Below are 12042 nucleotides of genomic sequence, written 5' to 3' on the forward strand. Positions count from 1 at the left end.
AAATTGTATATTTCAGTTTCATTTCTTCATCATGGCCGATTTTATAAGAAACAAACTGCTTGAATGGGGGCTAAGTGAGTGGGTGGAGAAATTTAAAGGTAAAGTATTAACGTGAATCCCTAATGAGTACAGATATTGATACTGATGTGATCTGTTGACTCTGAAACAACATCTGATAACATAGATTCTTGAGATTTTTGTCCATACTGCACAAAATGTTTTTAGACATAAAAGTGAGTTAAATTAAAACTGAAGAGCATTCATCTCTTTCACTCATTTAACAAGAATTTCTGAAGCAAGTTGAGAATAATCTTTATCTCTTCAACTTTATCTTTAACTGCAGATAAAGAAATTGATGCAGAAAGTCTGTATGATCTTGATGATGAAGAAATTGATCATGTGATCACAAAAGCTGGACCAAGAGTGAAATTAAAGAAGAACCTCAGGCTGTTAAAGGTAATTAATTTCTATCATTTCTATTTTAGTGCATAGAGGTTTGAATTATCTAGATACCGTATGTAGTGGAATTTTTGTTAATTCTTCACTAATTTGGATTTAAAATCTTTTGATTGTGGGAATAACAAAACTCAAATCAGGAAACAGTCATTTCTTTTCAATTGTGTTGTTTTGTTGCCTTAAGATTTAGTGTCTATATGACAAATGACATTTTTAATACATGTTTAAGTGCTCAATATTGTACACAGCTTTGCACTTTTTATCTGCAGTGTAAACAGGAGCAAGAAGCAGCTGATTTGGCTCAGGTAAGGATTATACTGAATTTCAGACATTTGGGCCAACTGCTTGAGACAAAGTAAAGCTCCATCCTCTGGCTGATAGAGACTGAATCTAAAAACTTAATTCATCGGGGGTTGGTTAATATACATTTTAACCTAGCAACTACAACTTGCTGTAGGGGTTCACCGACCGTCTCTACAGGTCAGTGTGACTGAGACTTAATTAGGAAAAAGAATAGTCTCACAGGATGAGATGTTAAGCAGGAATATAATTATAATCTATTCTTCATCAATCTGCTGGTTGAATAATTATCTGTATAACTAAATTTCATCCTCAGGTCTTTCCATCCACAAGTGATACAGGTGAGACACATGCATCTTATTTATTGCATCTCATTAATCTGTTTTAAAGGCAGCACTATTTTGTACAATCAAACTTTGAGAACAACTTTCAATGCTGAGAGAAACTTTTTTTGTTCTTTCTCTTTTGTTTTTGTCCAATCAGGAAAGAGAAAATCTGATCTTCAAAGTGACGCCAGCAGGTTACAACCACCAGCTAAGCGACAACGTCTGTCTGTGCCGGGATTTGCAGGTATTTACAACTCTTTCTGAACAATTTTACAGTTGAAGCCACTATAGGGTTAAATTTCTGTGCAGGACAATTTTTCCAAAATATAAAATGTCGGCGTGGCAGGAATGAGGCATGACGTGACCACAATTCTACGTTCTTCAACATACTTTTATCTATGGTTGCTGTTCTAATACACTTCCACACATACCCACAACAACAACAACAACAATATTACAGGACCCTACACCATTCTTAAGCTAGCGAAGAGTGATTATGATTACAGGTGCTTCTGCCTTCCCTGTCGCAACACCGCCACCCACGACCCGCCACAGTCAGTTTCTGCTTTGGTGTTAGAAATTACTTTTTCTTTGGGCTGCTATCAAATTTTAACAGTCAGCATGTTGCATGATATATTAATGTCTGTCGGTAAGTTGTCACATTATGCTCCTGATATACTCTAATTCACACTTTTTGTGAATTTTGTGAACAAAATTTTTTGTTGTTTTTTTGTTGTTGTTGTTATGAGACTTTACATTGACTACATGCTAGTTTAGAAGTCCTGCTAAATAGTTCTTTACTTTCATCCCCACAGAATCAGTCATACTGTCTGATGCAAAAAGCATCATGACATTTGCACATGCCAGACTACATCACCAAGACAAACTCTGTGCTTTCTTGAAGTGAGTATTAATTTTCATATTTTTTAATGAATGGGCCTTAATTTTTTATGTTTTGTAATGTATGTGCATGGTTCCACTCATGACCATGTGCAGGTTTCACAAACAAAGCAGTTTATTTTTTAGCTTCGTCTCAAATCCTTTTGGTTCAATATTCAACCATTTATTTCTAGTGTCAGTCTGTTTGGTATGTTGGTTTCTTTATCTATTTTTAACCTCCTAGGACCTGGCGTCCACATATGTAGACATCACAATTTGGGTTGTCTAGACCAAAATACTAAATTTTGCTCTACAAGGGCCTGATATCCACTTACGAGGACATTATACTGCCACTGTTCTATCAAAATTAAAACGAATGTCCTCATATGTGGATCCCAATTTTTTAGAAACAAAACTCAGGTAAAAAGAAAAAATCTGATAATTCTTTGTTTTTACATTCATCAGGTCCCAATCAGCCCAAATAGCAAAGAGAAATTAAAAATGCATGCCATGAAAGAGTTCGGGTCTTCGGAGGTTAAGTTTTACTTCTGACTAACAACAACAGATGTTCAAACCATACAAATTATAGATGATTTAATGATACTAAAGCATTAAATCATCTATAATTTGTATGGTTTGAACATCTGACTTTTAATGTGTATCCCACTTAGACTTAAAAAAAAATGTCATCCAATAGCTAATAATAGAAACATCAGCACTTTTTCTGATAAACAATGAAGCTATGAACCAAAACAACAATAAACAATGAGCTGAATAAGTGTTTAAAACTGAAACGTCTAATGATAATTCTTTGGATATTCTATAATGACATATATACTATAATGACTATCACTATTCTTTTATGCATTAGTGATGTCAAAATATTGTTTTAAACCTTTTTAATTACATTTGAAAATGTTTTCATGACTGAATCGTTTAACCCATATTTAAAATCTTGTTCAACAGGAAAAAAATCAGTGATTTGGAGACAGACAAGAGGGAGCTGGTTGGTGTCTTTGGTAAAACTGGGGCTGGAAAGAGCTCTTTGATAAATGCCATTATTGAAGAGAAGAATCTTTTACCCTCAGGAAGTATCAATGCCTGCACCTCAGTCATGATTAAATTGGAAGCTAACACCTACAGCTCAAAGTATGAGGCAGAAATTGAGTTCATCACAAAAGAGGTAAATTGAATTATAAAAGTTTCATTTTTACTTAAAACTAAATCATGTGTTACAGTGCAGTTCTGGGGGCTTAAGGCTGGGTACATGCCTCAATAAATAATATGTAAAAATGTTATTTTAGGAGTGGAATGATGAGTTGTGGTCATTTCATCAGTTTTCTTGCAAAAATGGAGATCACGAAATGGAAGATAATGATGATTATCATGATGCTGTGGAAAAGCTGTCAGCAGTGTACGGAGAAGAATGGAAACAAAAGTCTTCTGAAAACCTCATGAAGAGCAAATATTTCAAAGCAATTCCAGAATTTCTCCAATCCAAGAGGAAGATTTTGACATGTGAATCGGTAAGACAAAAACTCTCATATTACATTATATCTATCATATATATACAGCAAAATTAATTAAATAGTTGGCTTTTTCACATGTTAAATTTTTAACGACTTTTAAATTTATTCATAGAAATCCACTACTGAGCACCTTTTGCAAAAAGTGAATCAAAGGGGCCAGATATTTTAGCAAGTTAATGTCTGACAGTCGGTTGCATCAGGAAAGGCAAAAGGGCGTACAACTCTGTCAATCAAAACATGCTGAGTTACCCACAGAGGTGCCCCCTTTTAAATAAGGGAGCAGTGTAAAGTAGCTTTTTAATGTCTCAAATTTGTGGACAACTATACAACATGCCCACATAAAGTTGTTTCTGCTAAGAGCAATACTAGTTATAAAGAATATAAAACTTTTCCTAAGTAACTTCTTAAATACATTTTAATTGTGGCTGGCAATGATCCTTTTTCTAAATTATCAAATGGTTGATCGTTTTAAACAGTTCAACAAAGCAACAATTTCCATAGAAATTACCGTTACCTGAATTCCCCCTCAGTACCCCTCAGAGTGGGGGACTGTCTTGGTATAATATAAAACAAGGGGAAGCTACATTATCCCATACTTCTGTGATAGACATACTTGTACACAATCTGATCATTTAAAGCTAAACTTTAAAACTAATTACTCCAGCTTTAGTGATCCAGTTTCTTTAATTAATTGTTCTTTTGTCATCTTTTATGTCACTGACTTTTTGATGGTTTTTGTAAAGCACTTGCATTGAGGACTGAAATTAAACTGCACTACTTTACTTTTGTTTTTTATTGCAGGCTAATGAACTCTGTGCAAAAGTTGTCAAGTACACACGAAGTGATTCAAAACAAGAAGAAGGCAATGAAGGAAAAAAGTGGTTTTGGCCACTAGTGAAGTGTGTGACTGTCAGGGTGCCAAACAAGTCTCTTCTCCAGCATGTCACACTTGTGGACCTTCCTGGAAATGGCGACTGCAACAAGAGCAGAGATCAGATGTGGAAAGGGGTAATTCATATCTACTGCTCTTTGCTTATACTGTATTCTTGTGCAAACAGTAATGTCATCTTTTGATGAAGCACTGAGACATGTTATTCTCCTTTCAGATACTTGGAGATTGTTCTACTGTGTGGATTGTGACTGAAATTAATCGAGCAGCATCAGAGAAAGAGGCCTGGGAGATCCTGGAAAGTGTCAGTAGTCTGATTGGAAATGGTGGCGAATGTCAGCAAATTCATTTTATCTGCACTAAGTCTGATCTTCTTGATGATTCAGATGATCTGTAAGTTAATGTTGCATGATGATCAACTACACGGCGTTTCCATTTAAAATCAAGCTAGGAGAGATAAAGCACAGAGTTGAGACTTTTTTGTAATGAATGCAGAACATTTGGGTCAAAGGGAGTCTCAGATGCTGAGACAATTTTATAAAGTTTACTAAATAAGGTGGACTGAGTAATGAACAGAGAATTGCCTGGTCAGAAGGAAATTGAGTTATTTAAGAGAGGCACAGGCAAGGGTTTGGAACAGCAAGAGGGGCTGAAGAATAAAACAGGAGTAGGAGGAGAAAGAGATGCAATGATGGGATCATGGTAGCTTTATGTATGGGTACAAAATCTATGAGATTATAGGAAACTTCCTAAGAAATCATGGTCCAACGAGAACCTGCTGACATGTCTCATAATGCTTTAAGATTAATAACAATAATAGTAGTGTGCAAAAGCCACCTAGGCAAAGCTCAGCTTGGTCACAAAAGGAGTCTCCCACAACTCCACCTGAAAGCCAAAACCACACAACCTCCTGCAAACTGATGATGGTGTACAGAACATATACATATATATATTTACATTTCTTTTAGTTCATCAGCTGACGTCCATGATCTAATCACTGAAAGAAACGTGCAAGCCACGGATGCAATAAAGAAAGAATTCAACAAGCGAAGCAAAATTAGGGTGAGTTTTGTAGTCTGACAGAAAATCTAATGCAAAGACTCTCCACAGTTGCAAGAATGCTTTAAAATCAAATCACATTTTCCCTAGAAACACTTCAATGATGACAGTTTCAAAGTGTTCACAGTGAGCTCCAAAGAGTTCCTAAAACAAAACTACTTAAGTCCAGAAGAAACTGGTAGGTGAAGTCTCCTTCTAAATAACTCAAATGTATAGGGGGCCAGAAGTGACCAAATTGATTAATTAAATATACCATATATATGTATTTAAAACATGTAATAAATTATTTATTCAAACGTTTATTTAATTAATTAGACATTTGATCAGCTAATTATTGACACATTTAATTAATTATTTAATTATATATATCTTACATTTATTTTGGCACTCTTGGCCCTGGCACTGTCTTCATGAATTTTATTTTAGCTGTCAGTCTCACCCATCAACTTTAGGGGGCGGGGTTAATGTTGTTCGAGTCAAAACCATAGCTGTGGCCTGGTGGCTATTCTTTAAGTGGGCGTTTCTCTGCGCCAACAAGGACATGTAAAAACTAACCGAGCTGTACTTTGAAAAACCCAGTTTGTGTGTCACCAAATACACTTTAAATATTTTTTTAGCCAAGAATGTAATGTTTTAATCTTCAGATATCTGGTTGGTGTGTCATGGCTGTCATAACCCCAGCTGACTGGAGGTTGAACACCAACTTCCTTTACTAAGGTTATATCTATCGGGTCTTTATCTCCTGATGTTCCTAGGTGCCACACTTGTTTCAGTCGCCAATTCTGAATTAAAACTAACATTAAAATTATGTTTAAGGAGGAGAGAGAGCAAATAAATCTGATGAACTTTGACTTTTACATTCAATAATCAGTGTCACCAGTGCATAAACGCATAATCTTTTTTAAAAGAGATAACGGCGTTGGTGTTTCCCTCATATATTAACTGTCAGGTTTAAGTGTACCAGGCTTGTTAGACACTTTGAAACATACAGACTTCACAATGTTCAACTAATATTTTCATTATGAATATTAACCATGAAGGTAAACAATGAAGTCCAGCTGCTGTCTTTTAGCCCTGTATACCAAGAGCGAGATCAGCATATCCAGGATATTTTTCAGTGTTCTGGAATCACTGACCCTAACACTGGGACCAGGATAAATGCTCACACGAAGCTGGTTGTCAGCTCTCTAAATTAACCCAGGGTTTCCCAGGGCAGGCACAAAGTGTTGGCAGCATCAAAGTAATCTAACGGTCATATACGCCAGGGGTCATATCGATATTCTTTTACAGAAAATCATCTTTATCAGACTATTCGAAAGACATGAGAGCTAAAACTTTAATCAGAGCCGATCAGATTTGCTCTGTTGTAAATGAAACAGTGAAGTAAACATGACCTGACAGACAGAACCTGAATAAATTATGTCTGCTGTTTAACCTCCACTGAGAGCTAAAACTCAGCGGAGGTATTAAAGCCGTGTGCCGGTGATTCGATATCAGCTGCTGATAAAGTGGGTTCGCCTATGAGGTGCTCTGTAGTTTTATAAGTGTCCTTCACTCTCCGTAAATCCCGTTTTACAGAGAAACAAGGGAAACAAGCTCCAGCAGCTCTGCGCTCAGGAAAAAAAAAATACATTTGATTATCTTGTGCAGAATATTGCTCCGACATTACGTTACATAAAGCAACAGTGCCCACGTTAAACTGTGACGATAACCAGGTAACTTTTGCAAACATATTCTATGTTGACAACCTGACCTGATACGTGAAGATTACGCCATTGAATTCTCAGCTAAAATAATATTAAAAGTAGAGTTTATGACAGAAAAACGGGGTATTTTAAAACTTTACTTACAGTTTAGAGCGCCACCACCATTGCCGCTTCTGTTTTGAAATGCATTCTGGGATACCTGGCTGCCCCAAGTCCACACTATCACCATTTCATAGCAGTCAATTATTTAGGATCAACCTGTCTTGACTTACTTTGCACTGTAACCATTCAGATGTTAGACAAGCTGCGGTTGCAGTGTTAACCCCGACCCCTGACTTTGATGGGTGAGGCTGACAGATAAAATAAATTCATGAAGACAGAGGCAGGGCCAAGAGTGCCAAAATGAATTAAATAAATACATCATTAAACAATTAATTAAATATGTCATTAATAAAATAAAATTTGAAATAAATAAATGCTTTAAATGTAATGAATGGACATTTAATTGATTATTGAAATATTTATTTAATTAATTAATTCCAATTTTAATTAAATAATGAAACATATATTTAATTATTTAATTGCATTTTTAATTCATTCATTTTGATAATCCTGGTCCTCCATAGGATTGCACTTGTTTTTTTTAGTTTGCCTTGACTGAAAGAATTATTTAATTTCAAATAAGTACGTAATGTAAAATTGTAACATTGAAATTTATTTTACAGAAATACCCAAACTTCAGAGATTTTTGCAAGATCTCAATGACTGTCACTCAGAGACAGTAAACTATGTGAATCGAGCTCACGGGATTCTGTCTTTGATTCAAGACGCCAACTCCAGAGGAGTGGTAAGGTCAAGTAAAAGATACAAAATAATATTCTCTTACATGTTGGGATTTATCAATTGTGTTTGTGTGTCTAATTTTGGTTTTGCTATATTTATTAAACTATGAGTTATTAATTGGTTGACTGATTCATAAGGTTTTGATGCTCCATTTTTTCTTCTCAGGTCCTTATTACAGGAGAGTGGCTTTTAAAACCAACTGAATTCCATTAATCTTTTTTAAAAAAAAACAATAAGTGGTTTTCATGGTTTTATTCCTTCAAATGTTTTTCAGGATAGTAAAACAGGCGAGGTGTGTGAAGAACTTGAGAGAAACATGAACCTCCAACTTGATAATGTCAGAAAAGAAATGGAAGACACCTGTAGGGCTTTTGAAAGATGTCTTGATGATGGTGTTAAGAAATCCTTCTTATATGATGTATGTTTTTTAATCATAGTTAAAATACATGCAGATTTTACATGACAAGGTAAAATGCAATAATTCTGAGTTTTCTTTTGTGTTTCAGGGAAAGAATGGTGGTGCTTTTTACAATTTACGGAAGTGTGTCATTGAGAATGGTGGCGTCTACAAACCAAAAAAAGGGAAACCAATTAGCCTTAATATGAAGTTGGCTTCCTGTCTGATTGACAGCATTGGTGCAGAATTCAGAAAGACCTTCCCGTAATAAAAACATCTTCTAAACAGTCACATAATATCATTCAAGATATGTAATTCATAACATGTAAACTTGCCAATTCTGTCATTATAAACCATAATGTTTACTTGTTTTAGAAATGAAGTAAACTGTGGAGCATTCAACGGAGTCATCAATACATTTACACTTAACACTGATTCTCTGATTGAAAAGTACAAAAATGCTGAACTACAGCTCAGATTCCTCAAGACAGAGGTAAGAGATGAGACTTTCTTATACATTAGCCCATTGATAAACAATAAGTAAAGTTCATCTATACTTTATGTTTTTCTCTCAGGAAGAAAAGATTAAGGCAAAATTAAACAGAATCATCCAGAAGCAGAAGAAAATTGTCTACAGCAGTCTGACAGAGACAGTTGAGAACATTATGGAAGAAGGCTACAAGAGTAAGAAATAAGATCAGAGCTTCACAACTTATCACCTAAACAGATATTTATGTTTGTTATTATTCAGCATAAAAAGTCTGAAGAGTTTTCTGTCTTTTTTTAGAGGCTTTAGCATTTACAGGAGAAGACACACTGTACAACATGAGGGAGACTATTAAAAACCACATGCACTCAAAGAAGGACATGTTTGAACAGGCAAAAAACACCTTGTTGGAGAAGTTGCACGATTTGATGGTTTGTCATGTTTTATGAAGAATTATGATGAACATATTTTCTCATAACTCACCTGAAGCCTTTTTCTGTATTTAACTGGAATAGACTTATACAGAAATGTATGTTTCCATTTATATTTTTAATCCAGTCTGAGAAACTTCTAAATACAACTTTAACACAATATCCTAGTCTGTGGTAAGTGATGAAAAACTTTACATTTTTAAATTAGGTATACGTCTTGGGGACTCTGGAGAAAACTATGAAAGAATCTATTGGACTTTCATTCAAGGATGAAGAGTGCTTACTCCCAGGTAAACAGTTTGATGTAATTACATTGGTTCAAATTGTTTGCCTTTCCTCTTTATCTTTGCAATCTTGCTGCTGATAACAATAAGGGTGTCTATTTATCTTTTTTTAAAATTTATTCATTATTCATTTAGCCACACATTTACGTATGTGTGTCACTCTGGGAGGAAACAATTCAAAAAAAGTTTTGTTTTTCAGATGTTTCAACAGAGCTTAAGATGGTGAAGAAACATTATGATCTACTTGTAGGCACTCCAGATGATGAAATATAACTGGGTAAATCCTAAGATTTTATCTTCAGTATGAAATTATTGTTGTTAATTTTTTTAAAAAATGTCAGTGTTTTTGTCTTTAATAGACAATAGATTCTGTTTGCTTGCTTTGGCTCTGATGGAGGTGGACGCATCTCTCTCCCTCTCCCTCCCTTATCTTTCCTGCTTGGCTTCTCGTGTCTTTTATCTGGTCGTGTCTATCTCTAACCCCAGAAGAGCCTCTCAGTCCTCATCTCTAATACCTAAAGAAGAACTATGAATTTGATCAACTGATCCCTAAATGCAATTGACACTCACTTCTCGATGAAAAGCCTGGGTTCGGAAGAGTTCAACCGTCCTGGAGGGACGTTCCCTGCCGATGGCACGATGGCAGGAGAAGTGGCATGTCGTGTGCCTGGCGGGACTTTCGACTGAGGACATTGAAGACATCTACCTATTTGGAATCATTATAACAGGATTCTTGCTGATCGGAGATGGCTTGGCCCTGGTTTATTGGAAATTGAAGAAAGCAGTGACAGTTGTTATAAACCCCACAAGGCTACCCGCTATGATCGAAGCTATGGGTAGAGCTGTGAGTAGTCAGAACAACTGTAAAATTCTGATTTCCTGCAAAGGCTGTGGACTATTGACTTTTGCTTAACTAGGTGAAAGGACAGTCTCTCAAGCTGAACACAGGATACACATACACACGCACACACACACACACACACACACACACACACACACAAGTACACTGACACAGATACGCACTCACCTACCCTCACCCATCCCAAACGCCTCCAATGCATGTCATGTGCTTACGTGGTGTACATGTGAATATTCATGTGCTTTTTTTGTGCTAAGGTGTTTTTTTACTGTCCTCAAACTGGTCTCCCAGTTAGGAGCCCAGTTTAAGTCTTTTTTTTTGTCTCCTCTTGTCCCTGATGTGTGTACCTTCACTGATTTTCCTTATGGCATGGCTACGTCTGCATTACAGTTTTTGGAACTATGAAATCACTATAATAGTGTAGAAATGTGTATTTAAACATCGTTACATTGACAGAAATTGGAGTTTCTATGGTTTGACCCATCTGTGATAGAAGTGAGCTGTATGTGGCCTACGATGAAAAATAAGTTTTACATCCTGTGAGGCCTTAAGCCTTGTTATTATTTGGTGGGCCTGTTTTATTTCCTTTTGTTCAGGTCATCATTACTGGCTCCTCCCATCTATTACGAGACAAGGAATTCACCTGTTTGGGAACCTATGTAAGGTGATATTCTTTTAAGATGGCGGCCACCCTCCCCCTCCTCTAAGAAGGCTGGGGCTTTTCTGGCACCCAATTTAGTTTTTGTTTTGTTTTTTCCCGCTTTTGTGGCTTTTGTGGTTATTTCTAGTTTCAGTCACTTGTTGTTTATAGGTAAGCACATAGTTGTTGTTGTTTTTTCTGCTTTACCTCTGTTTGTGCTTAATAAATGAATATGGTAAAATTATTTGTGTGGAATTCCCTTTGTCATGTCCCTAACAAGCTGTGCATATTAATACTACTACTACTACTACTACTAATGATGATGATGATAATAATAATTCATTTTATTTGAGGGTGCCTTTCTAAAACCCAAGGTCACCTTACAAAGAGAAAAAGATAAACATGGATAAAGATAAATAAAACAGTAGATTAAAATAGATTAAAAATAAATTAAAATACAACCCCCCCCCCCCACAAATAAAAAAGCAACCAAGATTAACAAGTAAAATCTGGCTTAAATAAGGGAAGGGAATCTATTGAGTTCCAGAGCCAAAGAGCAGAGCGACTGAAAGCTCTGTTCCCCATTGTGATAAGACCAGCAGAAGGGACAACAAGATGAATGGCAGATGAAGATCTGAGAGAGCGGGAAACAGTGGTGATATGAAGCAGATCACAAAGATAAGGAGTGTTAAGGTCGTGGATGCACTCAAATGTGAGAACTAAAATTTTTAAGTTTATCGTAGCTTGTATGGGTAACCAGTGAAGCTGCTGAAAAATTGGGGTGATATGGTCCCTTAAGGGCGTATGAGTTATGACCCGAGCTGCAGGATTCTGAAGAAGTTGAAGTTTATGGAGGGACTTATTAGGGAGACCAAATAAGAGGGAGTTGCAATAATCAATCAGAGAAGTAATAAGACTATGGACAAGGATGGCAGCAGCATGGGGAGTAGGGAACTA

The 12042-nt window shown here is 36.0% G+C and overlaps 1 protein-coding gene across 1 annotated transcript; it reads left to right on the forward strand.

The window, feature by feature from the left end:
• The first annotated feature begins 31 nt into the window (after positions 1 to 31).
• On the forward strand, positions 32 to 11329 carry LOC113020768 (nuclear GTPase SLIP-GC-like). The gene is made up of 21 exons (XM_026164993.1): positions 32 to 98; positions 344 to 456; positions 726 to 761; positions 1073 to 1097; positions 1240 to 1326; positions 1898 to 1985; positions 2928 to 3144; positions 3266 to 3487; positions 4292 to 4498; positions 4597 to 4772; positions 5348 to 5441; positions 5529 to 5616; positions 7870 to 7991; positions 8262 to 8405; positions 8494 to 8648; positions 8760 to 8877; positions 8960 to 9068; positions 9172 to 9302; positions 9511 to 9592; positions 9786 to 9863; positions 10073 to 11329. Exons 1-20 carry the CDS (start codon positions 32 to 34, stop codon positions 9857 to 9859), a joined length of 2355 nt encoding a protein of 784 aa, XP_026020778.1. The 3' UTR covers positions 9860 to 9863; positions 10073 to 11329.
• Positions 11330 to 12042: the final 713 nt, after the last annotated feature.

This window comes from Astatotilapia calliptera, chromosome 4, assembly GCF_900246225.1.
Source record: "Astatotilapia calliptera chromosome 4, fAstCal1.2, whole genome shotgun sequence".
NCBI classification, from domain to species: domain Eukaryota; kingdom Metazoa; phylum Chordata; class Actinopteri; order Cichliformes; family Cichlidae; genus Astatotilapia; species Astatotilapia calliptera.